This window comes from Amblyomma mixtum, chromosome 7 (assembly GCF_055824585.1).
Source record: "Amblyomma mixtum isolate Tamu chromosome 7, ASM5582458v1, whole genome shotgun sequence".
Lineage (NCBI taxonomy): Eukaryota > Metazoa > Arthropoda > Arachnida > Ixodida > Ixodidae > Amblyomma > Amblyomma mixtum.
In genome coordinates this window covers 32,472,623-32,499,235 of record NC_143018.1, presented here as the reverse complement: position 1 = coordinate 32,499,235, position 26,613 = coordinate 32,472,623, and the positions used below count along the sequence as shown (strand labels likewise).

The window sequence follows — 26,613 nt, the reverse complement described above, 5'->3', positions numbered from 1 at the left end:
TCTGAACTCTTCGTGATCCGTCATAAACAAAGAGGTGGGCGTACTACGACTCCCCCCCCCCCCCCCCCCCCCCCCGCAAATAAACGTCTATGTTAATACAAACCATGAGAATACTGGGGTTGTATTTACAAACAAATGGAAAGAATACTGACACACTCACTAAGCTAAAACGCACGGTAGAAGCGACGGCGCTATTAATCCGCCGCATAGCTATAATCGCAGACAAGGGGTAAGGGAAAGAGATTTATGCCGACTAGTGCAGGCCTTTGCGCTAAGCAGGATACTCTATGCCACCTCTTATCTCGAATTTGCGAAAGCAGAAAAGGACAAATTGGATAGCATGATACGGCAGGCCTACAAAGCTGCGTTAGGACTCCCACTAAATGCCTCAACCGAAAAGCTTATGTGGTTAGAAATACATAACACCTACAATGAACTGAAAGTGGCTCAAACAGCAAGATTAGCCAATTCCAGAGCTGGCAGGAGTATTCTTACCAGGCTTGGAATTAACTTTCAACCTACGAATAAAGATGCTAGAGTAGACTTACCCCGCGACTATAGGACGACCCTACTAATCAAACCACTCCCCAAAAACATTCACCCCTTACACCATGAGGGTAGAAGACAAGCACGAGCCAAAGCCTTACATAATAAATACGGACAGTGCGCTGGAACGCTTTATGTAGATGCGGCAGAATACAAACATACCAATGCCTTTGCAATTGTGGCTGTGAACGAGAATGGTGACCACATCGTCTCGGCAACAATCGAAACGAAATCCTCTGAAACTGCAGAAGAGGCGGCTATAGCCCTCGCCCTAGCGCATACCCAAGAGAGCATCATCCTCAGCGATTCCGAAATGGGTATCAATAATTTCGCAGAAGGGCGAATTACAAACACCTCCCTTAGAATCCTTAACGCAACCAAATTCTCACCAAATTATTCCGAATTGATATGGGTCCCATCCCATTCGGGGAATCCAGGGAAAGAGACAGCCCACAATAAAGTCCGAGGTTTCGTCGACCGGGCATTGGATGAGTCTGGCTCCCTGAATTTCACGAAAGACTCTATAATCACATATCATGATCTCACCAATCATTTTAAACTAGAGACAAGAATTTTTCCCCCTCCGGAAAAAAGCATGACTAAAGAACAAGAGGTTACGTGGCGTCGTCTACAGACGAGATCGATACGCACCCCATCACTCCTCGCGCACATTTATCCAGATCTTTACAACCCAAACTGTAAACACTGTGGCCAACGAGCCACTTACGATCACATCCTGTGGGACTGCAAAATAGAGCCACCTCCGGGTGATCTAGTTACCGCTCCTTCTCTAGAGCGGTGGGAGACCGTGCTGGCTAGCTCTAACCCCAGAACGCAAGTTTGGCGGTGGAGTGGGCTGACAAAGTCGCCAAGGGCTTCGTACTCTCGACCACTTAACGCGACCTCTTACCAAGCTCTTTCCGGCGAATAAAATGTTTTACAATCAATCCCCAAAATCGCGTACACATATCTGCACGCCGTGACTGAAGGGGGTTACGCTTCGACACATATGCAGCCCATCGGAAATGTTTGAAACAGAAAGGCGCAAATCGGACGAGGACAAAACGGAACGTGAAGCAACAGGAGAGGCGCCTGCCCTGTTGCTTCACGTTCCTTCTTGTCTGTCCTGTTGCTTCACGTTCCGTTTTGTCCTCGTCCCATTTGCGCCTCTGTTTCAAACATGACTACGAACCAACTATAGCCCAAACCAAAAGTACTTCTAGGCCATCGGAAATGCTTCGAATGCAGCTGGTGATGAAAGCATGCGAGAAGATTCAGAAGAAGAAAGGAGAAAAACAAGCAATCGAGTTGGTTGACATTTCCTCTCTTCTACCCACCTTTAATAGCTTATGGAAATAAACTATTCTGTCTCCCACAACAAAATAAATATTCATTGTTTAAGATATCTTGGTTGCAACGAACGGTTTCCCTGGATGTACTATTGCACTCAGTATGAGCTACACCGTGCGAGCGCGTGTCGAAGTGTTCTATAAGGTTGTACAGTGGTGCCGATCGTGCCTTGCTTCCGAGTTATCTGGAGAGAGTGTAGCTGTTCTTGCAAGCGCGCACCGCCTTTACCCTCGCTTAATTTTGCTGTCATATCGATTTCGAAGATGATAACGGTAGCCGTTGATTGACTCCCAGACTTCGTGCACGGGCCCGACTCGATTCGCACAATCAGTGAAATTTATTATGCCACTTTGCGCTTCATCATTTTACTGAAGGAGGAATGCTGGACTGGAGCGCCGCCGACTAATATGCATGAAAGTGGCTGCTCGTAGTTACCAGAATAAATATAAGAGCAATACGCTCGTCAGCTCGCAGCATGTCTCGCGTGCCCAATACTTCTGAAATCATGTCTGAAGCAATCGCATAGCCCTTCTTGCACGAAAGGAACGCTCATTCCTTGATAAATTTCGCACGCCATGTCTGGTCGGTGGCAGAAATGCTGTAACATCTTGCACTTTCTTCTTCAGCGAAAACAATATGCACAAGAAAAAAATGACAGCAATGTCCTTCAGATAAGCGGGGCCGAGGGGTGCCAGCGCGCTTGCTGGAACAGCCAAACTCTCTCCCGATGACTCGGAAACACGTCATGATCGCCGCCACTGTACAACTTTGCAGAGCGCTTGGCCACGCGCTCGAGCGGTGTAGCTCATATTGAGCGCGATAGTACTCAGCGCTTGCAAACTAGAATGATACGCTAGTTATTTATTTGTGACGCTGAGTGTGCTGCGCGGCATAAAACGTAGTGTTAGTCACGAATGGTAGAATACGTTACAGAAACGCATGAAGCCCGGTTGCGTGTAAAAAGTCACATAAGCTTCGGGCGTAAATGTTATTCGTTACCCACTCGTTCAAACTAGAGTCATTGTTTGCAGACAGGCCTGCCTCTTGAAGAACTCGAGCGCGCACCAGTGAAGTTCCCGCAGTGAGGGCATTTTTGCGGCGCAGGAATATTGTCACTTTGCCACCGGTTGCGAACTGCAGGCGTAAGGGCCACTCCGACACGCAGCCGCCTCAGAGAGACCTCCTCCACCCGTGATAGGTTGGGGGGAAGGGGGTAGGCACACGGGGGAATAAGAACACGTGTACGCTGCCTGAGGGAGGCTGAAGATGTTAGATGTGTCAGAAGTGGATCTGGTGGCAAAGAGGCAGGTGGAGTTTGTGGAGTGTCAGTCTCACGAGATATGTCAGGTGCGATGCTGTGGACATCTGTGCGAGCTTGAACCCACTGAATGAGTATAGGCACCGGGTAAGATTTACAAGCAGCATGTATGGCCTGGGAAACCCGTACGCTAGTTTGTTTTCACCTTATTAGGTGATTGAATACCTGAAACTCTTCGACGAAATATATGCATATTCTGTTCCCACGGAGTGCAAAAATATCAAATCGTTCTGAATAGACCGCAGCTGAAGACCTCTGCAAGCCAGACGCTCAACCTTCGGTCATATTAAGACAATGCGGAGCGGAGACCTTTGGTCATCGGTACAGAGGAAGGATGGTAGCATGAGTCTCGAGGAGAGAAGACAAAGACGAGGCGCAAGTGGAAGGCGGCGCTCGCGCCATGCGAGCGAGCTGCTAAACCTACCCCCGACCTGCGGGGCGCATTAGGCCCTACTTAAATTGCTGCTGCCCTGCCAAAATTCGCCTTCGACGTGCGGAGTGACCTGCCCAGAGTGTCGGAATCCTTCCGATAGCTGCCGACGGGCCAAACCAAGCCATGGCGTTCAGTCCAACGCGACGCGAAGAAATCTGCCGCCTGGCGCGGCAGATCAGCTCCCACTCCATGCAGCTCAAGGACATCGTGGACAACATCTACAAGCGAGAGCAGAGCCCCGCCGCCTCCAGTCCCCGCGCCGCTAGTCCTACCGGATTTACGGCGCAGCAGTCGGTGACGAGTGGCGGTAAGCGCCGTAAGTCCGCGGCCTCTCCAGCTGCCCCTGAGATGGCCCTGAACGCCAAGGTGACGGCGGGAGGACCGAGTTCCAAGGGCGCGACGACGCAATACCTGACGGTCCAGGTACCCGTCTCGATGGCGTCGCAGTTCATGGCCACCCAGAAGCTGGACGCCGGGGAGGTGAGCGTGCGCCAGTCTGTCTCGGGGTCGCTGGGCTCGGACGACGGCCCCCCCAAGGAGCCCACTACCACCCACATTTCGAGGCGGCCCAAGCCACCGCCGCCACCCAAGCCGAAGTCGGCGACGCCCGAGCCGGAGCCCGAGCACCCGAGGCCCTACGACGACGACCCAATTTGGCAGGTGTGGGAAAGCAACATGCTACGGCTCACACAGCTTCTGAAGATGCTCCTGCAGGAGCTTCGCAACGTGTCCGACTACACGAAGATGGACGACCCCGCGTTGGCCGCAGCCGCCGTCGGCGCAGTGAACCCGGCCGACCTGATGGGCTCCGACATGTACGCGAACAAGATCGCGGCGAGCGCCATCATCGGAGGGATTCACAATCTGGACAACGTAGCCAACGCTCTGAGCAACCCGCCGCCGTTCCCCAAGTTGTACGCCCCGCCACCACCACCGCCGAAACCGAAGAACCCGTCACTCGAGCGGCTCTCCTCCGAGCCTGCCCGCGAGCGGATTGACTTGAGCGTCTACTTCCGGAAGCTGGCGACCCAGATGGACGCTCTGACGCAGTCGCTGAAGCCAAATCCGTACCCGCCGCATGACGGAGCACCTATGGCAAACAGGTGCGTTGATGCCTTTCATATCCCGTGCCTTAGGCTTATTCCTCGGTGCCCTGACCTCTATAGGCGACACATTCTGGCTGTGTAACATGACCAGATAGAGAATGGTTGAGGCGTCACCGTTGCTAGCAGAAATAATGGAGGGTTAAATATCAACCTATTACAGATTAGTTTGTACTTCGATAATCACAGGACAAGTGGCCGACTCACATCGGTTACCTGTTGGGCCCAAGTGAATAGCCACCTCTGGGTCACCTCACGTCTATGATCACTGCATAAAACGAGTGACAGTGCATGAAGAGCGAGGCAACGAAAATTTTATCCTAGATCGTACGAAAAAAAAAGCTAGCGAGGCTGTCCGACACAGGGGAGTACGAGAGACTCTTAGGTCAGATCGGATCAGCTAATCATGAAACGAGGGCACACGCGAGCTTATCTCTATTCTCCGCTCCCCTCCTGCTTTCGTAGGCTGATCCCCCTCGAGGAAAGTGTCGGCCGGCTCGCGCACAATCTCGCGGGTGTCTCGAGGGCCATTGCGAGACCCGTTGACCCACTCGATGCCCTGATGCCCAGGGCGGAGCCCAGGGCCAGCCTTGGTGGAGGACCCCAGCCGCAAGTGCAACTCCACGCCGAGGCTCAGGTGGACAGCGAGGGCAACCTCATTTCCGCCGCGAACCGGGCCAACGTGAGCTTCCAGCTGGACAGGTCGCTGTCCTCGATGCCGCAGTCTTCGTCCATGCCCAGTTCGTCGGTGAGCGCCAAGGCGACCGGCATTCAGTCCGACACCACCGCGGCGCTGGTGGCGAGCGTTAACCGGCTGAGCCAGCACATGAACGATGTGCACGACATGTTCCGCAAGGCCATGGGCGCCAAGCCGCTGCCCAAGAAGAAGACCGAGGGCTTGACCATCGCGGAGGAGGAAGATCTGCGCTACTGCATCGACAAGCTGACGGACAACATGGGCAAGATGTCGAAGGACCTTCGCAAGGCCATGGATGAGCACACCGTGATACCCCTCAGCCGGCTTGTTGATGAGCTGGACGATGAGGAAGAGGACGAGGAGGATGGTGGCGCTGCCCCCGAGTACTGTGGCTTCACTGTGGCCCGGAATCAAAAGGGGCGATCCCGAAAAAAATGACAGTAGTGCAATTATGTGTCCGCCAACAGCGCTTCAGACCCGCAGCTTTATTGGGCAGCTTAGAGCGTGTAACCGGCGGCGAGAATTGGATCGGGGTCTCAAGTTCGAGGCTAAGGATGTCTCAAGGGCTTCATAACTCTGGCGTCCTTGCGATGCTAAGTGGGCAGCAGCGGGTGATGTTGAATAAAGTTTATTTTTTCTGTGCCGGTAGCGATTTCAGTGCTACGCTATACTTAATTGCTGTGCTCAGTGTAACTGGCTTCACTGAGAGCTTGGAGGCTGTATAGGATGCGAGACGGGTAGAATGTGCACAGTCACGACGCCCCCGAGCGGGGAACGGGTTGCCTTAAGTTTTCTTCATAGTGTGGTAGGAAGCTGCCGTTGGTGCACGCCTGTCAGTGTTCTTCACTACGCATAAGGCGCGCTATTGCGCATTAAACATCGTTGTCCAGTCACGGAGAGGAGGCGTTATCATTGTGGACTTGATGTCTGCAGATAATTTGGCTGCCCTGTATAGGAGGTACTGAAATCTCGGGACGCAATCGCAAATTCATCGCAACCACAGGCGGACAAAATACCTTGCTTCGGGACATGCAACTACACATTCAGCAGTGTGAATATTTATTTCTGCGGAGCACAACCGTACAATGAAACCTTTAGTTTTCCTACAATTTCAAACTAAACGTTGCTGAAGCAAAGTAGGACGCGGTACAGCTTACTGAACGTGAAATCTCTCGCATTACCATGACATAGAAGCAGCAAAGGAGCAGCAGGGATAATTTTACTGCAAGCGCCGTGCGTATATTCGCGAGGAGACGGAGGTGAATATCTTTGCCTAATGGCCGCCTGAACGCTAATCGCGCTATCATTAGCATTTATTTTCGTGAAAAGTACGACCACAGGAAGAACCTCGTTACTACTGCCGTCTCATGGCAGTGGTAACCAGTGTGACAACTCTCATATATTCTCAAAGAAAAAGTTTGCAACGAACATTTTTGACATAACCTCAGTGACTAAGAGAACAACGCGCCAGCTTTCCTGCTGGCTTGTCAAACAGATTCTTTGTTCAAGTGAAGTAAAACAAAAGTGAAAACTTGGGTGGTCACAAAATGGTGGGTCCATGTTCATCAAGAACAGGCGCATCCTCGGTGCGCGAAGGGGCTAGGTGCCCCAGAGCGTCATCTTGACGCAGAGCTGGTGGTCGCGTACATCGGCCCATCCGCCGCTGACCCTGGGCAAGTTGATGGCGCGCGCTTTGATCGCTCGCAGTGCGCTCATCTTCTCGGAACCGTAGCCGTCCGGAGGGATCACCTGCCGAGCCTTGCGCAGCAGCGTTTCCCGGCACTCTTTGCGACGCCGGTGTACGCCGCTGCGAAAGAAAAGAGGACCAAGGTTTGCGACAGCTTCATGAGTGAGTGAGTGAAGAAACTTTATTTCCGCCAGAAGAAGACCCGTGCCCCTCCGGGTCCACACGCAGGCGTCCGGGGAGGGGTGCGTCGCAGCTGGAAGACTAGCAACAATATAGTCGCGCAGCTTCTGCTGCCAGGCGGGTAGCGTATCGTTGTATGCTAAGGTCGGCACTTCTGAGTATGGTATCCCATTCCTCTGCATTACAGCTTCATGAAAGTAAAAGTTTACTGAAAGAAATAGGCGACCTTGTTAAACAAACCCTAGCACTCTCCACAGATACCGGTCTGCGAAGTCGCCGGAAAGCCACAAGCCTGGAAAACAACTACGCATTAGAGAAATCAAGCTTTCTTGTAGTGGTTTCGTTCCAAGTGAGATGCAACGTTATCTTTCATCAATGGTAAAAACAACGAGAAATAACGAAAACGAGAAGACATCACTCAAGCTGTCGTTCAGCGCTTTGATTTTCAGAATTGCAAGATATGAAAGAATGACGGGACAGTGATGTTTGCGGCGTATCGCCGCCAACGAAACGTCGTTTGTGAGCGTGGAGCTTGCCCCCTCACATAAAACTAGACTCCTCCGCAGCCATAGACTGGAGGAAAATTCAGACCAACACTTTCCCTAACTTGTTCATCCTACACAAGATTAGCCCCACTCAATATCAGAATACATGCCCTTGGTGTGGAGCTTGCCCTACGCTCTACCACATATCGTGGGAATGCACAACGAAACCAAAACACTTAACTGTATCCAACCCGACATATGAGCAGTGGGAGGTGGCCCTGACCAGCGAGACCCTGGATCAGCAACTTAAGTTGGTTCAGCAAGTCCGTCAGTCAGCTAAAGCCAGTGGCGCCTTGGACTAGGGGTGCCACCCAAGTTGCTCGAGCAACCTTCTTCAATTCAAATAAAAGTTTTCTCTCTCTTCTGTCCCCGATAGTTCCTATAACTTATAAATCGTCAGTTGAAAGTTTCCGGCTTGTGGTGTTTTTTCTTTCATTTCGTCTTCGTTATTCCCGCCCCCCCCCCCTCCCCCGCAGGCCGCGGTCCCTAGGCCGCAGGGTTTGCTACATCATCAAAGGAAAAGAATGAATGGATAGGGGCTCAGGCTGTAGAGTCAACGGCGCATTGTATGGGCCTTCAACAGCTAGAAGTTAAAAAAATGGCCTGTTTGTGTTCGTGCGTAGCCTAACAGCTGAGAGTTGAAACAGTACAAGCTGATAGTTCAGTGTCGTGCACAGTGTGAAATAATTTGCCTCGAGTAATATAGTTAGTTTAGTTTAGTTTGTGGGGTTTAACGTCCCAAAGTGACTTAGGCTATGAGAGACGCCGTAGTGGAGGGCTCCGGAAATTTCGACTTGTCATCGTCGGTTCGTCTTCGAACGTACTGTATCAACTAGAGCCAGCAATACAAGAAATACAGGAGAACTAGCACATCCATCATGAGTATACTAAAGCGATCCTTAAACGAGCCACGAGGCGACTTAGAGGTGTACCCCGCAAGAACATATCTCGAAAGAAGACGCGGCCCTCACCATTCTCCGATGTGGAAGATCCTGCTGACGCGCATGCTGACGGTGAGGCTCTCGGGAGGAAAGCACTTTTTGGCCACGGCTGTCAGCGTCAGGTCCCAGTTGTAGTCGTCGTGTATGCAGAACTCCTGTGAACGTATGTCACACACCTGTTGAAGTGTCTGCACCACTAGGATGTCGTAAAAAAAAAGAGACCTCTATACTTTGCACTTAGTCCGGGGCGTGGAGGACGCCAGACGCACTGCCTCCTTCAGGTGCATGATGACAGTCTCCATCCAAAGCCCACGTTGGGTATGCAACCTTAGATCTCTTACTTGACAATTAAAATCGGATTTCCACGGTCGTCCAGTGGTCCCCATACATAAATTTCAACAGAATCCGTAATTTTCCAAGGGTCATCCCTTATATTCCAATGCCTGTCTGGATAGCATTCTCACCAGTCGGTACGTGAACGTGTACGCTTTCTGTTGTTACGCACAACGGTGCTGCCATTTCCTCTAGATAAAGTACTCGCTGCCTTAAGGGGTTCATGACTGACTACCCCCCAGCGTTCTCACGTGAACGCTGCTCTGAGAACAATACTTCAACTCGCTGACACAAGTCATTGCTGTCACAATGAAGAACTATTCTCGGGAGAAACAGTTATAGTTGTCTCACTAATATTATTGTTCTAAAGGCTCGACATATCGTACACGTCACACCCTCGTGTACATCTACCTCTACAACCTCCTGTCTCTTCAGCCTGCTCCAACTGCCCTGAACTTTACGCAAACCTTAACGTTGCCTACGCACATGCCCGGTCGTCATCCAGTCTAATCTCATTTAACCTAGCCTTCTCCCTCACAGAATGTTTGGTTGACCTCCTCAGAGACTAACCCAGAGTTGCTGAAAAAATGTTTTCTCTCTCTTAGGTGCCAAATTTAATAAACTTTCACCAAGGAATCTCAAAGCAGTGCTTGAAAATAACCCTCGAAGTAGCTTCAAAAGGTAGGTTCGTACCATGCTAACTTGTCGATTTTAGCGGATAGAACCCCAGCTGTACAGTTTCTCACAGATTGTTTGTTTGTCATAATACCCCACGGTTTTTCGTATGAAGTTATATCAGTGAGTTCATTTCAATAGCGAGGTAGTCTGTCGTTCCTTTTATGTGTCGGTATCGTTTTCTTTCGGGATACGTTGTAAATTTTGAGCAGAAACTTCTGGGTTAAAATAATACAAAGGCTGTTGTGCCTGCGAAAATGCAGGACGGCAGGCTCTAGTCATGTGTCTCTAACACTCTTCTGCCTACTCGTCCTTGGTTTATAAGCAAAAGACCAAAAATAAATTGCAGATATTTACGGTACAACTCAATATGTGGTCCATACAACCGGTAAGAAGGTCGTCGTGCGCTTTAATGACTGTATCGCCATGGTAATTACTGACATCTGCATTTCTATGCTTTCCCAATGACCCCTCCCGGAAAGGGCTCCTTCGCAGAAGTCATTTTATAGAGTTGGTTGCAGTATGCACTTAAATGTCGGTAGTGCAAAAGGCGAGCAAGGACAAAAATAAAGACACCACAAGTGCTTGTAGTGTGTTTTCTCTCGCCTTCGTCTGTCGCGCTACGCACATGTCTGCATACATTAAAAACATTGGGGCTGTGGCAGGTCCCACAGCAGAAAAATTTTAAATAAGCTCAGTCAGATACGCTTGTTTAACGTCAAAGACTTGATGGAGGTGAATACTGACGCTGAAGCATCCTCTTATGGCCGTCCAGACGTCCCGGGTCATGATGATGCCCATGTTGTTCGTGCTCTTGATCCAGGGGCGAACTTCCACCTGCTCACAAGCAAGCAGCAAACTTTTTTGTTGTTTTGCTTAAGATAATGCTTATTGTAACATAGCGAGATTGAATCGATGCTGTGCTCCGTTATGAATACTTTCTCTCATTGACTCAACTGCTCGCTCCCTTCTATGAGTAAGAGTCGTGATAATTGAGCGCAAAGTACATACAGAGAGAAGAGTGTGAGTAGTACATAAAGCGAGAAGAGTGAGAGTAGTACGCTCTGCGTCGTCTGTTCTTGAAGCCCACCGCAGCGGTAACTTAGTTGTCTGAGCATCCGCCCCGTACCTAGAAGGTGCGTGACCCTATCCCTTGCGCTGCCGGGCACTCATCGGTTTTCCAGTGGGCACAAGCTTTCTCCTGGCCTAGTGCTTGGTTTCTTTGCAGTGGAATGCTTGGAAAATTGTGCCTTCGACTTTCTGCTGACCAAAGAATACGTTAGCCATCGCGTGTTTTGGCCTAGTTGCTCTTGTGTCAAAAAATCCAAACCATTATCATCATCTCTTGTTAGGTCGGTCACGGTTCACATGCAGATGTTTATCTAGGGCTAGCATGTTGCACCGACTGTTGCGAATATTTTCCATTTTAAATCAGGGGTAACTGTACGCGCGCAACTTTGTCCGTGGTCAAATAGAGTCTCCACGCATGCCGCGACCGAGAAATGTTACATTCTTCTTTAATGTACTTGCTTGTGTCTGTACTGGCTGGCTACCGTGTTTGGCCTCCTGCAAGCCGTGCTTCTGCCTAAACGCATTTATTCGTGTTCTTGTTACATCAGGCTGCACTAATGTTCGCGAATGGCGAACTCGGCTACTGCAGCAATGCACGCATCTTCGCTGTCCTCACAACCTCCTCGTACCTCTCGAAGCGCTAAGCGCCACCGACTTCGAGAGCGTAGTTTGTTCTTTTACCGGACTGTGTACCGTGCCTTTCGTCTCTTCATAACGTTCTCCTCCTCCTCGCATCACTGACAGCCACAGGGGGAGGCTAGGCGGAGGCTTTCATGCGACACTTGCCTAACCTTTCCTCCGTTCCTCTTCTTCCGGGAGCTTCCATACGCCTACGTATTCTGTCGACACTTCCCGCGACAAAGGCTGACTTTACCGCACCGAGTGAGGCCCCTATAACCGGACGTCATCGGTGAAATACCGTTTAGGCAGGGTCAGGATGGCGGTAATCCTCGAGAATGTGACAGCGGGGTCATACGAGCAAGATGATCTTTGGACAAGGCGCTCCTATGGGGTGAACCCTTGAAGGGAGGGCACACTATTACTTCTCTCGATTTACTGCAGAGGAGTATGGGGATGTCAAAAAAATTCTCTGCCTCTCCCGTAACCGAGAGTAGAGTAAGCATGAAATGTTTACGGGCGTAATGTCATCTCGGTGTACACCCGAACCGCACCGTACAGGAAGGGAGGAACGCCACCACCCGTTCAGCGCGATGCCTTGCCATTTGAACGCAAGGTTTTTTGAGGAAAGGAAATGGCGCAGTAATTCTCTGCCATCTCGGTGGACACCCGAACCGCACCGTAATGGAAGGGAGGAACGCCACCACCCGTTCGGCGCGATGCCTTGCCCTTTGAACGCAGCGCTTCTCCCCCGGGCCCCTGTGCGCCTGCGCGGCTTTGCTTCGATGCGCGAAGCCCCTAAGAGATCACGTATGGCAACGAAGTGTATCGTGGCATTTATGTGCTTTTTGCATGCGTTATTAGAAATCGGAAATTATAAGTCCGTGCATTATCAAACGCACAGCGACTAATATCTTGATAAATATTGAGAAGGCACTGGCAGCAGTTATTTTTTTTTACTCCTTTGGAGACCAACCGGCACTTGCATGCCGGTCGCGTAGGAGGGCTTAGAGAGTCTCGTTAAATCTCGTCAAGTCTCGTACGGTGCCCGGATGTTCTCGTTTCAGAGCCCGGATGACTGGAATTCAATGCCCGGATGAGTGGATTTCAGTGCCCGGATGATGGCTCTCGGTCTCGGCGTGACGTCACCACACTGCCGACAACGGGGGCTAAAAGCATTTCATGCTTAAAACATTGATAGATAAGAAGTCATGAACGTCAGGTTACATACATCTCTAACTTTGTGCTCTACTACTTTTTAAAGTGCTAGCATTGAACGTCCATTGTCGCAAAAAGTGTCCGGCATTGAAGTTGGCGCGTGAAGGCAGGCTCGGTAGGCTCAGTTGGCTGGAGGCGAATTGGAGAGAGGGACATCCTCCTCTCCACTTTCAGGAACAGGATAAATGGGAGAGTGAACAGAAAGAAGGGCTGAGTGGCGAGAGGGACGCCGCGGTCGCCAATCAGGGGCAAGGGGTGGGTGAATGGAGCGAGGGTATTGCGTGTCACACGGTGACTGATGCCACCTCCTCGCGCGGTCTGATCACGTGAGAAGCAGCGGCTGCTCCGTACGGGGAGCTAACACATACTCTGCCGCATGGATCGTTAGAATTTTTTTTTCTCCTGGAAACAAGGTACGTAAAGAAGAGAGACTCACGGCGTCGTAGAGAAGCTTATTGAGGGAGTAATCGTTCTTGACGTTCCCCACCATGCAGAGGCACAAGTTGGTACCGCAAAACCTGTAGGTATAAAGAGTGAAAACCAGATCGACGGGGATGAGCTTCAAACCGGTTCCTCGTAGAAACTAATGCTGGCCTCCTGTGCACTGATTACTAAGAAAGCATGTTCAACGTGTACTGACTGCAAACGAAACCTGCATCGAAGGGCAAACGTTAACACCTACTCATCACGATACGGCATAGCTGTTGTCAAAAATATAAGATCTACTTCATGAATGACCAGAACAGTTTCCTACCATGCTGGAGCAAGAACCTTCTCATTGGCGCTGTTTGCGTTAGAAAAAATGATATAGCGCGAAGAGTGTGGACCAAGCATGTTTCTTTGTGCTAGCTGTGAGCGGCAGCACAGCTACAGCACACTGTCAGCGAAGCCCAGAAACTACATAGAGCGCACATAAACCATACATAACTTTGCCAAACAATGTACATAAAATAGTGTTCTTGTGGTTATAAATACGCCTGGTTACGATGTAGGCGTTGGGAAAAGGAAGTGGTGAGGGCGGTAACCTAATGGAAACCAAGTTTGAATATCACCTTTGTGTACATATGGATGTGACTTCAAGCATTCCCGCTGGGTAGGTATGGGGCGATTACTGTCGCTGAACCTTGTTAATCAAACGCAAGGATGATACATTAAACTACTAAATCATGGACGGAGATTACAAAAGTCAAATGCCGAAATCAACATCACCAGCCTGACTACGCCCACTGCAGGGCAAAGGCCTCTCTCATGCCTCTCTAATTAACCCTGTCCTTTGCCAGTTGCGGCCCCCGTATCTCCGCAAACTTCTTAATCTCATCCGTCCACCTAAGTTTCGGCCGCCCCCTCTTGGAATCCACTCCGTTACCCTTAAGGACCAGCGGTTACCTTGCCTTCGCATTACATGCCCTACCAAAGTCCATTTCTTCCTCTTGATTTCGACTAGGATGTCCTTAATCCGCCTTTGTTCCCTCACCCACTCTGCCCGCTTCCGATCTCTTAAGGTTACACCTATCATTTTTCTTTCCATAGCTCCCTGCGTTGTCCTTAACTTAAAGGCCCCGTGCCCACCCCAGCGCAGCAGACACTCTCTACCTCTCTTTGAGCGAGCCTCCTCTCCTTCCATTCCCTCCTCGAAATTCTTCTCTCCCGCTCCTCGTCGAGTAGGCTCGGCAAGGCAAAATCACCCCTTCGTTCTCCGGTGTAAGCCGGAGGCGTGGTGTCTGTGGAGTGCGTCACAGGGCGACGTCATGGCCCCGCCTTCAATAGAATTCTTTTCTTGGTTTTTGCATTTTCTCCGCACACTGAACAATCGAGAGGCGCGATCGGCTCGACCACCTAGACTTGTTAGCGAGCGCATCCTTTCATACATCTGTTTGTCATTCCCAGTTAACGAGCCACCTTTTCATTTTCTTTTAGGCCTCCCCACCGTTTCACGAGCGGAGGGGCGGAAGTCGGTTGTGTTCGAAACACACGGCGAAGCGCGGACCCGGCAACCGCCCGTTTGCTTTTCTCCATGCGTGTTTGTGTTCTGTGTGTTTGTGTCTTTTCTCCGCTCCAAAGCATATGTCATTCATTGGAGTCAAGGCGTACGCAAGATGCACGAAAGATAAGGGGTGTGTGTGCGGAGCGGTCATGTGGGCGAGCGAGGGAAAGGCTCTGCTGCACTACTAATTAAAACCTTGTTTTGGGGGGCTCGCATAGAAGAAAAGAAACTGAGAAGGGAGCGCGCACGCAGAGCGTCTCGTGACGTGATCACGGCGGGGGGGGGGGGGGGGCGAACCAACTCCCTCAGTTTTACTATTTTTTTTACTTTTTATGGCTAGGGTTCAAGGCTGTCGCCGCACGCTCCCTCCGCAGTTTTTTTTTTTTTGTTCCTTCATGCGGGTTTGTAGGCATGAGCCAGAACAGAAGGCGCTGCGGAAAGCCTTGTGCAGACGACGCGACGCCAAGGCTACGCCCAACGTTCTCCCGTCAGTCAGAACGATGCACCAATGGAGTGCCTTTAGCGAAAGTAGCCCCCCTTGACGTCAGCGGGGTGCAGAGTAGTGGGCCGGGCCCGTTTTTGAAGGAAGGAAAGAACGAACGGGCTTTGATTTGAATTTTCGCAGCTTTTCGGGGCGCGCATGGCTCTAATATTTTGCAGAGGTTATCTTCGATGCCTCATCTATGCAGTGGGCTTGTTTTTCAAAAATGTCCGGACCCTGGTCCGTGGCCCTTTAAGCTGAACCCTTTTCGTATAGCCTCTGCATTTCTGCCCCATAGGTGAGTACCGGTAAGATACAGCCGTTGTGTACTCTTGAGGGATATTGGTAACCTGCCATTCATTATCTGACAGAACCTGCCATATGCGCTCCACGTCATATGACATAAGCAGAAAACGCAGTGCTTAATACAAAGAAAATATGTGGAACCGCGGTAGTTCCGCGCACTCGGCAGTCATGGCAGATTCGTAACAACGAATACGGAGTCAAGGGCGGGCAAAATACAAACCTATACGTCACCTTCCAGCGGCAAACCTATAAGCAGTCTCTAACGGTTTAGAAGCGACTTCTGCAGGCGGAAAAACCTGTCGCCCGCCGCTAGCCAATAGAAATGCAAGCACAGAGTCGCGCTCGCCCTTCTAGTACGTTCACATCCGCGTACGGCATTAGGAGCAAGCGAAGTCCGCCGCGACGGCAGAAAACGAGGCAGGCCGGAATACATGGAGCGTTTTTACCGCGGCGAGTCGTCGATTTTCGCCCGACGGCGCAGATTTGACGCCTGGCGTCGAGAAAAACGCCCGCCGCCGCCGATCAGGACCGGCTAGATTTTGACGCGCGGCGTCCGGTGAGACCGGAAGCGGCGGCTGAAGCGAGCCAACAGCAGCGCAGAAAGCCCGCTCTTCCGGTCCTCTGCCTGCCGCCGCCAACATGGCCGCCATGACTGTCGAGCTACGCCGCGTTTTTGGCATGGAAATGTTTTTGTCGTGAAAATAAACGCTTCATCATACTTGAAATGTCGCTTTTTTTTGGAGAACACGGCCGAATCTTGGATCGTGATGAAGACCGGAATTAGAGCGCCACGCGTCGGCTCAGCACTTCTGCCTTAGTGGTTGCCAAATGCCTCGTCATCCTATTAGTGACGCGCAAGTCATTACCGCACAAAAGCTTCGAGAGACTTTGCTCGCTTTGGCTTTGAGGCACGCGCAGCATGCCGAGATTGGCATGGAATCGGCTAGCGGCGAGCAGCCAGTTTTTCCAAAACTGAAAAAACCGGTTGCTCGCCGCTAGCCAATAGGATTGCAAGCAGGATTCTGCGATCGCCATCTCGCCTCCTCGGCCGTCAGCATTTCGTACAGCTCGCCTGAAGTGTGAACGCCGCAGTGGGGCTAACTTCTTTCGCTGTTGACGTCGTAGCCCAAGTGTGAATATCGTCAAAGTGGCTGCTCACTTGGGCTTGCTGGCGTGGAGTAGCGAAGCGGCCGCGAGGTAGTCAGGGGCCACGTAGTAGTCCTCCTCGAGCAACAAGATGGGGCCCTCGTGGGAGCGGGTGACGTTGATCTTCTCCATCACGACATTCAGCTGGGTGAACGCATCGCGAGAATTTGGTCCCATTCCTCTTATTCATCTGCTTACGTACAGATACGTAGTAAAAAGCGTTTTTGTTTTATGGGGGTGTACTTAAAAGTGCTTTACTTGAAGTGGAAGTTTTGGCCTTCCTGTATTGGAAGCGTTGTAATTGCTGGAGGTTTTGTTTTTATTTTTATAGCTGAAACAATAGCAGATGGGCTTGCCGAACAGAGGAAGCACTATAATACAAATGAAAAAAAAACGGCATGACCGCCTACTGTTCTGACGGCTAGAAAGGACCTGCTTTGGAACATTAGCAATGGATATGACTTAGAAGGAGCTCAGTGAAGAAGCAAGAGGAGGTGAATTTACTGAAAAATGTAGGCGTTGTCAGATACCATAAGCTGAAAAATCTATGTTCTGCAAGGTTAGCTTTTGCCTGTCTCTTGAGGCGCATTACATTCCCACTGGTTTTCGCAAGTTCCCAAGGGTGTCCGCAGTTGTAACGCTGCAGTCAACTAGTGTGCACTGAGTTGCTCGATAGCGCGGTACACATTCACAACTGTAGGCAATGTGCGCGTCGCTTTCTTGAACATTGCGGTGCAGTGAGCGTTCGAAAATCGGAGGGTGCCCACCTTCCACCACCAGTGATGCTTGATCTGGGTGAACTTGCTCTCCCTGTAGTGGCCATATTGGTCGGGAAAATCAGCGTTGTTACACCTGAGCTTACGAGCCCTGCAGATGAGGGAGAACAGAAGAAAAAGCACGCCCATTTGCACCCACTTGTTAATGTAACTAAATGCAAGGACTATCTTGGTTTCAGATCAGGCTTCAGAATAACGCCATCAAGATTTCCCCTTTGCTTGCTCGTGTACAGGAAAGAGGAATATTAAAGGCAACACTTAGTTGATACTTTCTTTCCTTTCTTTTACTTTCGCATTAAATCTGAATGCGTGTAGCGTCAGCGCTACCGCATGCCGTGAGCCTCATCTGGGCATGCGCAAAACGCCTTGAGGGGCCACATGTTGGCACCTGGCGCCATCTGCGAGTGGCCACTGGCACTATAGCGCTAGCACTGGCGGCGCACGGTTAATAGTACACTTTAGTGCGGTACATGCTACACTAAAAGTCTCTAATACACGAAGCGTATATCATGCATACTAAGGAAACTGCCTGAGGCAACGAAAAAAATATATACTTAGGCGTCGTTGATTGCAAGTCAAAGGGAAGCTGAAACGCTTTTTCGAGAATTCGAGGTTATTCAAGAATTCGTATCTATCAAGCTTGTAGATAAAGCATGCAAAGTATTTTTGCACTAGCATTTAAAATGATGACATAATCGTCGATTAAAAGCGCGACGATGTTTAAGCTTCTCCTCACTACGTTGCAGGAGTGCGAGGAAACTCGGCTGTGACGTCATTGTTGCCGAAATTTCAGATGTCCGCTGCTTACCCCTGCACGCTGCTGTGCGTCGTCAGATGGCGCCAAACAATGCATCGTAAGCTTCACCTTCGATGGCGTCGGTTTTCTTCCATGGAATAAATGTTTCTTCACTGGAAATGTAGTGCCGTCATATGTGACGTCATTATCGGGGCCTCTGCCCGTTGCTGTGCACTTCAGGGAAGCCTGAACGCCGACGACGACTTTATTCGGCGATTACGCCACCATTTCAAATGCTGGAGCAAAACGATTTCGCAGGCTTTACCTGCACATTTTGCACATTCGGCAACCTTAATCTTATCGAATTTTAAAACCGCTTCAGTTGCCCTTTAATGAAATGTTCCTTTTAACTTGTACTTTCTAAGTCACTTCTGGACCGCTTGCTACTAACACAAGATCAAAATCAAGTTTGTCTTAATGGCCATCACGTGCTCCAATGGCAACCTTCAGTGGCGCATGGTCGTTACACCATGGAATCTTACTGTTCGTAGTGGATATTCCTCGGACAGTCGTTCGGGTCAACGCCAGGGAACTCATGGGGGTAGAGTTGAGTGGAATATGGGAAGAATATCTGCATCATCTGAAATGCACGGTGTAAATACGGTTGCTGCAGCACGGCGTATACAGTGCTGCATCGCGATTGGCATGTGGCATAGAACGTGCGAAAATTAACCGGCCGTGTGAATATTTATTCCTGTATACAGGGTGTTTCACCTAAGACTTTCTGCAATTTTTAAAAATAAGCTATTTGAATTAGATGCGCGCTTTTTCTGGCATAGCATTGTCAGTGGTGTAGTGCATCATAATTCAACTAAGACGTGCTAACTAGCAGGCTTGTTAACCAATATTTAATAGTTAACTTTTAAACTATTACCGTTGGGCTCCTTAATTATTGAGAGACATGCAGCCCACCGTAAGTAATGTCCATATCCGTTTTTAGAATTTCGAGAACGCGATTATCCTCGGCGCTTTGGCCCAACAAATTTCACCTACATCGCGCCAAAATACATGCGGTTTGAGAAGATTGCAGGCAAAGCAACCTCTCGAGTGAACATAACTCGTCGAAATAGCCAAAATTTGTTGGGCCACAGCGCCGAGGATAATCGCGTTCTCGAAATTCTAAAAACAGATATGGACATTACTTACGGTGGGCTACATGCCTCTCAATAATTAAGGAGCCCAACGGTAATAGTTTAAAAGTTAACTATTAAATATTGGTTAACAAGCCTGCTAGTTAGCACGTCTTAGTTGAATTATGATGTACTACACCACTGACAATGCTATGCCAGAAAAAGCGCGCATCTAGTTCAAATAGCTTATTTTTAAAAATTGCAGAAAGTCTTAGGTGAAACACCCTGTATAGGGAATGTACTACGTCAAAACGAGGCTTCCATCACAACTGTCCACACCCTCAACACAGAAGTGCTGAGGCAGTCTCTGCGTTAGCGGAATTCCCTCCCGAATACATGCACTGCCGTAGACAAATTACAGAAACGATGTTTCGAATGAGAACGAAAAAAAAAATCAAAACGTTGTACCGTCATGTTCTGGTGCGAATATAGCGATAGCGCCGTTTATGCCATACCCTTACTTCTACATAGAAACAATCGTGTGAGCTTTTATGCACACTCCTTTTTTATATCTTGAAATGTAAAATGTTGAGCAATTGCTGTGCCGTTTAGTGAGCAATGTCCTTTTGTATTGAAATTCTGTCAGTGCTAGGCGCAAGCGCAGGCTGACCGTGCTAATACTTCTCCTCAGCAGCACACGCCGATGATTCTCGAGCTGCCAGGTTCGGGGAGGTCAGTCACTATCATCAGCAGCATCTGCTGCTGATGGTGATGCCAGCTGCGGCCAGCTGTGGCCACCTTAACAGCCGGTTTCCCGGTTCTCGGTTTAGAGTCAACGACCAGAGATCTTTGACCAAACCAGTCGCGAGACTCCCTTAGTTGATTCATGTATCGAAGCAGGCACTCCAACCGTGCGCAGAATTGGCGGTTAGCGGATTGTCACGACCCTTGCGGCTTTCTGATGAACTGCCCAATGTGTTCAAGGCATAGATGTGGTGCAGGAAGAAAAGTTGCAAAGCGCCTCCAACAGGTGGTACTAAAATCTGCTAACCTCCAGGAACTGTAGTAAAGCACCAAGTTGGCCGAGTTGGTACTGGCACATGATTCAAAGAACGTTACTGCGCTAGAACAGAAACAAGGACTAACCACGTGAGGACTAATGTCCTTTGTTCCTTAGGTTGTTCGTCCTTGCCTCTGTCGTTGCGCAGTAACGTTCTTTCAATCATGCTCCAGGAACTGGCCGAAGCTTGTAGCTGGATTTTGAATCGGAGTCCCGTAACTGGTACGATTTGACGGCGATCACGACTATTGGATAGGAAGACTGCGCAGGTGACGCGCATGTACCTTGCAGAAGTTGACGACCCTGGGCAGATGGAGGAGGTGCACGTCGTAGTAGTCGTGGCTGAACACGAGCAGAGCACGCTCTATGCCGCGCACCTGGGACAAGCTGTGGAGCAGGTAGCGCAGGTACTGCCACCTGTCGTGCACTTGCACCACTATCACCGGGTCCGAGGGACCAAGGGCGCCGAACCTGTCCTCGTGGTGAACCTCCTACATGGTGCGGCAAATTCATCGATCGATTAATCTTCCCGTCCAAATTTGTAGAAACTGGAAGCTACTGACAAGGAATAACGGTAGGATGAACTCCCAGTGAACTTTGCTGTCTCTGGTAGAGCCTTTCTCCATTCTCTGCAGCCGTACACGCCATTACAGCCTTTCACCATTCTCATAAGCCATTCTCTGTGGCTTGTGCATCGTCATCGATCCGAGTTGTACCAAGCTGAGAGGAAATCTCGCCATCACCTCATGGAAAGTTCAGACTTCTGTGGATGCTAAAAGAGTCCTTCTACAGGACTTCGAATTAAGCCAACCCATTGGGTTTACTTTTAAGGAAGGCTGTGCCTTTCTCAATCGATATAGACGGATTCCACTGACGCCATAGTGGTCGCCATGTTGAAGCCCAGGTGCATAAGAAACTGCACACCGATCTCTAGTATCCGTTAATCACGATGTGAACAGCGGAAGCTATGCGTTAAATCAATCAATCAATCAATCAATCAATCAATCAATCAATCAATCAATCAATCAATGAAACGGTCGATACCGGTTGAGCTAGGTAGATGCGATAGAAAAGTTCACTTTGGTCAATATTCCAATCAGTGCATCTGCCTGTGTCAGGGACTTCCGGCTTCTACAAATAATGCACAATATCAAACATAGACGCGTTGACAAATTAATCTTCCTCGCTAAACAGCGATTTGTGAGCGTGTTAGTCGCTTTCTAATTGAAAAAAAAAATTAGACAGAAATGTGACGGGCGCAAACTTGAGCTGGCGATTTCTTTACTAATAGGGCTCGTTTCTCCACTGGTAATGTTTAATTGAGAATCATATTTTAAAGCTGTTACCAGTGCTAGCACAGCCGCACCATAGAAAACAATAAAGGAAAAGGATACAACCTGCACTGTGCTGAGCAGCTCACTATTTGCACATCGCCTCATTACGTTAGTATTCAAGACGACTTGCCTGGTTCTTGTTGAGGTTGTACGCAAAGATCCGAAAGTCTTCGGCGCTCATATTAAAGGCTGTCGGCTCGGCAGTTGGTTGAGTCGGGACCTGAGTAGGTACACAGAGACTGACTTTCAGAACGCTGGAACCCATCTACATGGGACAGTGTAGCACTTCGCTTTCCATGTTTTCATTACCCAGACACTGTTTTTTTTTACATTTACAGCGATGAGTATACTAGGCAGTTATAAGGGCTATGGTTTGGGCTAGTGGGTAATTCACATCAGGTTCCATAGCGCAAAACGACTAAGGGACAACACACAAACCCGCTGCGGTGGCTCAGTGGTTAGGGCGCCCGGCTAGTTGCGCCGGGGTACCCGGGTTCGAACACGGCCGCGTTTCGATGGAGGAGAAACGCAAAAGGCGCCCGTGTTCAGTGCGATGTCAGTGCACCTCACACAGTTTTGGTTTGGTTTGATTTAGGGTATTTAACGTCACAAAGCGACTCAGACTATGAGGGACGCCGTAGTGAAGGGCTCTGGAAAAATGGCAGTGGCTTAGCTCAGCTAGGCCAGGATATACTTAGCGAAAGCAGTTTCGTCTACTGACATTTCGGTAGCGAAGTCGCATTTCGGTTGGCGAAGCGAGTGGAGGCGAGTGCAACGACGAGGCAAGCGGTGTGACGTCATACCAAATGGCGGTGGCGGCTCCGCGGCGAGCGCGCGGCGTCCGCCAGCTGCGGCGGTTTCTAGGCAACGGCTCAAGGTCGGTCTGTGTGCCTCCTCGGAGCACCGCCACAGCGAAATCGCAAGTTCGTGACCAATGTCGCTTTCGCTACAAAATCGACCACCTAGGGAACGTGCACTGGTCGACATTGCACAGGCCATTTCGCCTCCACCGAAATGTGACCGCTGCGGCGGGGATCGAACCCACGTCTTTCTGGCCAGCAGCCGAGCGCCATAACCACTGAGCCACCACGGCTTTTTTTTTTATGCGAAGCATATTACTAGAGCTACACTACAGCCCGTAGAGCGCTGCGGTGGAGCTACCATTGACCTTTAGCGTGACCACGTGACACCACGTGACAACATGACGTCACAGCAGAGGAGAGATGGGCTGCCGGCTCGCGCGGTCGGCCGCGGCGGTGGAGGCTCCACATCAGGGGCGCTGCAGCTGACCACGTGACGCTACAGCAGCGGTATAAAGCTGAGCTTGCCTCGCTCTCCGGGCACTTACGAGGCGGCCAGGTGTTGGGATGCCGCCTTGAAGCAGGGCTGATTTGAACGAGAAGCGAAAGCTTCAGCGTGCCACAGAGACCGATGAAGAGCGGGATGAACGTCAACCAAGGAAAGCCATGTATTACCAAGCCTAGCCATCAATATGCTTCGCATCTGACTAGGCTTAACCTTAGCTAAGCCTCAGCCATTTTTTTATCATTGCCTGAGGCACCGCGGCGGCTCGCACAATTTTCAATGCCAACCCTTTCCATTGCCAGGGCCTCTTGATGTTTTATCTCCATTTTTCCCTCACCCGCGATACTTTAGTGGTGCGGGGAGTCTACTCTAATTAGACTCATCTATATTGTCACCTCCTATCACTTACTATGCCTCCTAGTAAATCGGTTTTTGAGGAAAGAAAATGGCGCATTATCTCTCTCACATATCTCTGTAGACAACCGAACCGTTCCGTAAGGTAAGGGATAAAGGAGAGAGAGAGAAAAAAATTTACCGACGATTACGTTAGTTCCTAATGCGAAATTTGAGCGCAGCAAATAAGCTGTTTCACCTTTTCGATAGACTGAGGCAAAGAAATCGAACAACACATGTATGCGCTATCACAGATTTTTTTTTTTATTTTTCACACGTATTCCTTTAACAAAGACTCCACTAACAGTTCTTGACAGTCATGAAGGAAGCTTTGTGGTCGGAGAAATAGACTGATATATGTTCGACTTGGTACACCAATGCTTGATTCTCAAAGACGAGATCTATACAAGTGCCTCGCGAGGTTGTCACAGCCGTGGGACGCGTTACGAGCGAGAGGAACGGGATGTTCTCCCGCATAAGTGTTAGGAAATTGCTGTTTGTCTTTATGTCAACATTAAAGTCCCCCACTACTAACATCGCTGTGGATCGATGGACGGTTAATGCGAGTTGCAGGAAGTGCACGACGTCTTTCGTGAGTGCGGTAGGGGCGAAGTAGGCAGCTACTACCAGCAAGCCGTTGGGCAACTTTGCGGCGCACAGTTCGGCAACTTCATGTGACGTGCCAAACATTTCGACTGGTATTGCAGAGAGACCTGTGCGCAAGTAGATAGCGACTCCCGTCGCTCTGTTGTGGTCTCTGCGAGCACCACAGCAGTATAGGAAATCTTTGATTTCGAGAGGCTCTTCGGGATCCATCCAGGTTTCAGCAAAGCAAAGTACAGAGGAATGGCGCAGAATGTGATCGTGGTGTACGTCCTTGGCATGTGCGGCAAGGGAGCGTACGTTAAGAATGTGGTTGTGAATGATGAATCAAGTGCTGCCAGCGAATGACGCGTCCATTGGCTGTCTGCGTGTGTTACTGATGTGTGGTTAACATGTTAAGCTTCGCCTGTAAGAGTGGAACGCGACAGCATCTTGCAACGCTGCCAGGGAGTCCACAGAACGCCATCGCCAATTCGGCTGTACGCCTTGCTGGACGGTAAATTTATTTTTTGAGGAAAGGAAATGTATCTCTCTCGCATATCTGGGTGGACACCTGCACCTCGCCGTAAGGGAAAGGGGGAAGGTGGGAGTGAACGAAGACGCCGTATTAGCTAGACGCGCCTTTGTTCATTCCAAACCATTCAGCTGGCATTACGGAGTGGCTAGCGTGCTCGTATCGCACTCCGGAGACCCTGGTTCGATTCCCCAACTCGACCAATTTCGTTCTCGGTTTTATTGATTTATGCGGTCTAACTAGAAAGGTTAATTAGGCTATTTCATATTTATATTCTTGTATTTCTATCCATCGTGTTCTGTCATTAACCTGTCAATTGTTGGAACTGTCTAGGATGTTCGCCACAACGTATATGAAACGAGCAACGTCTTACTGAGTGGGGAAGTGCGTGGTGGTGGAGGGAACGCGGCTTCGTACTTATCTGTTTTTTTCAGCAGCGTGTCCTTCCGCGGACGCTGTTGTCGCTGCGGCGCGCGTCTTTTCTTTTCTTTTCTTTTCTTTTCTTCTGACCTCTTCATTCTCCTCTATATTAATTAGGCTAAATTGATTAATTAAGCAATTAACTAAACTCAGTCCAACTTAGTTGCATCATCACTATACGATCTCTTTGATTTTTTGCATGGTTACTAGCCAAAGTACAATTGGCCCCATTTGAAATTCGCGCACTGTGACGTCACGAGCATTTGGACCAATTCAAAAGCGTTAGATTGGGGGCGGAGCTGGTTACGAGGCCGACGCCGACGCCGACGCCGACGCGAAACCCAGGAACGGACGCCAAAGAGCTGCGCTCTAAAACTTTATTTGAAGAGGAATTCGGGGCACGTCCGAGGGTCCCCGCACGACCCCACTGCATAACGCTGGCAGCCCGGCCGGGTCTTCCGAGCGCTGGAGTGAACGAAGTAAGGAAGAAAAGTGCCGCAGTGGAGGTCGCCGGAATAATTTCGATCACCTGGGGATCTTTAACGCGCACTGACATCGCACAGCCCACGGTCGCCTTTCGCGTTCCGCCTCCATCGAAATGAAAACTGGTTTTTGAGGAAAGGAAATGGTGCAGTTTTGTCTCATTACTTGGCGGACACCACACACTGCAAACAACGAACTAAGGAAAAGCTGGCGCCATCGTCTACGAGACTTTCCTAACGGGCACTTCATCCATCGCGGGAGTACTTGCAAGACGGGGTTTCTTGTTTGACTTAGCTAGTATTAGGCCGAAAGCGTGAATTCTAACTCGAACTTGGTCATTGCGCCGCGATACTGTCCTCTATGCGCAGATGAAGTTTAAATGAAATCAAATGAATTTTATTCACAGGACTAGTAAAAGAGATACATGCCAATCATATGGGCCCTTAGCCTTCTTGGTTATAGACTACGGCCCACGCAGGGGAATAAATTATTGGAACGCTTCAACGGCCGCTCGAGTGCACTTCCGTCGACTGACCGTCGTAGTGGCCACCTTGACGGCACTCACAGGCCCCGCGTTCATTTCCATTATTCCTACAGCCCTGCTACTGTTCTGCTATAAACGATGGTTGGTTGGTTTGGTTTATGGGGTTTAACGTCCCAAAGCGACTAAGGCTATGAGGGACGCCGTAGTGGAGGGCTCCGGAAATTTCGACCACCTGGGGTTCTTTAACGTGCACTGACATCGCACAGTACACGGGCCTCTAGAATTTCTCCTCCAAAAAAATTCAACCGCAGCGGCCGGGATCGAACCCGCGTCTTTCGGGTCAGCAGCCGAGCACCATAACCACTGAGGTGAAGACAAATCTGTTCGTTCGCCCTTACCTCTGAGTCCAGCGCGGGTTTACGGCGCGACCAGAAGTTGTCGGGCGCACAGAGCAGAAGCAGCAGGCAGCAGAGGACGGTGATGACCAGGAATGGACGCTGGTGCAGGGTTGCCCGCGGCAGCATCTTCCTAAACCACCACATCCCTTTTCTTGCCGAGGATAGCAGGCCTGTGCTTTCGAATGCGCGGTACGCTGAGCGTGTGGTGAAGCTTGGAGCGTCCATCGCAGACATCGTCGTCTTCTGCACCCGGCTCGTGGGTGAATACTACTGAGGACTGATCTTCTTCTTCTTCCTCTTAAAACATGGCACGTACCCACATGGGAGGATTGACCAAGGTGTAGT

General features: G+C 50.0%; 2 protein-coding genes across 2 annotated transcripts; one reads left to right on the top strand and one right to left on the bottom strand.

Annotated features, from left to right (window-relative positions):
* The first annotated feature begins 3,770 nt into the window (after positions 1–3,770).
* LOC149335580 (uncharacterized) lies at positions 3,771–5,885 on the top strand. Its single transcript, XM_089553841.1, has 2 exons — positions 3,771–4,750; positions 5,216–5,885. Exons 1-2 carry the CDS (start codon positions 3,771–3,773, stop codon positions 5,883–5,885), a joined length of 1,650 nt encoding a protein of 549 aa, XP_089409967.1.
* A 1,111-nt stretch (positions 5,886–6,996) lies between these two features.
* LOC149335579 (alpha-1,6-mannosyl-glycoprotein 2-beta-N-acetylglucosaminyltransferase-like) lies at positions 6,997–26,412 on the bottom strand. The gene is made up of 10 exons (XM_089553840.1): positions 26,269–26,412; positions 21,799–21,888; positions 20,619–20,825; positions 18,687–18,784; positions 17,400–17,499; positions 16,646–16,776; positions 13,152–13,233; positions 10,556–10,645; positions 8,831–8,955; positions 6,997–7,254 (listed from the first exon to the last, which is right to left on the bottom strand). The coding sequence occupies exons 1-10, from the start codon at positions 26,410–26,412 to the stop codon at positions 7,047–7,049; spliced, it is 1,275 nt and encodes a 424-aa protein (XP_089409966.1). The 3' UTR covers positions 6,997–7,046.
* Positions 26,413–26,613: the final 201 nt, after the last annotated feature.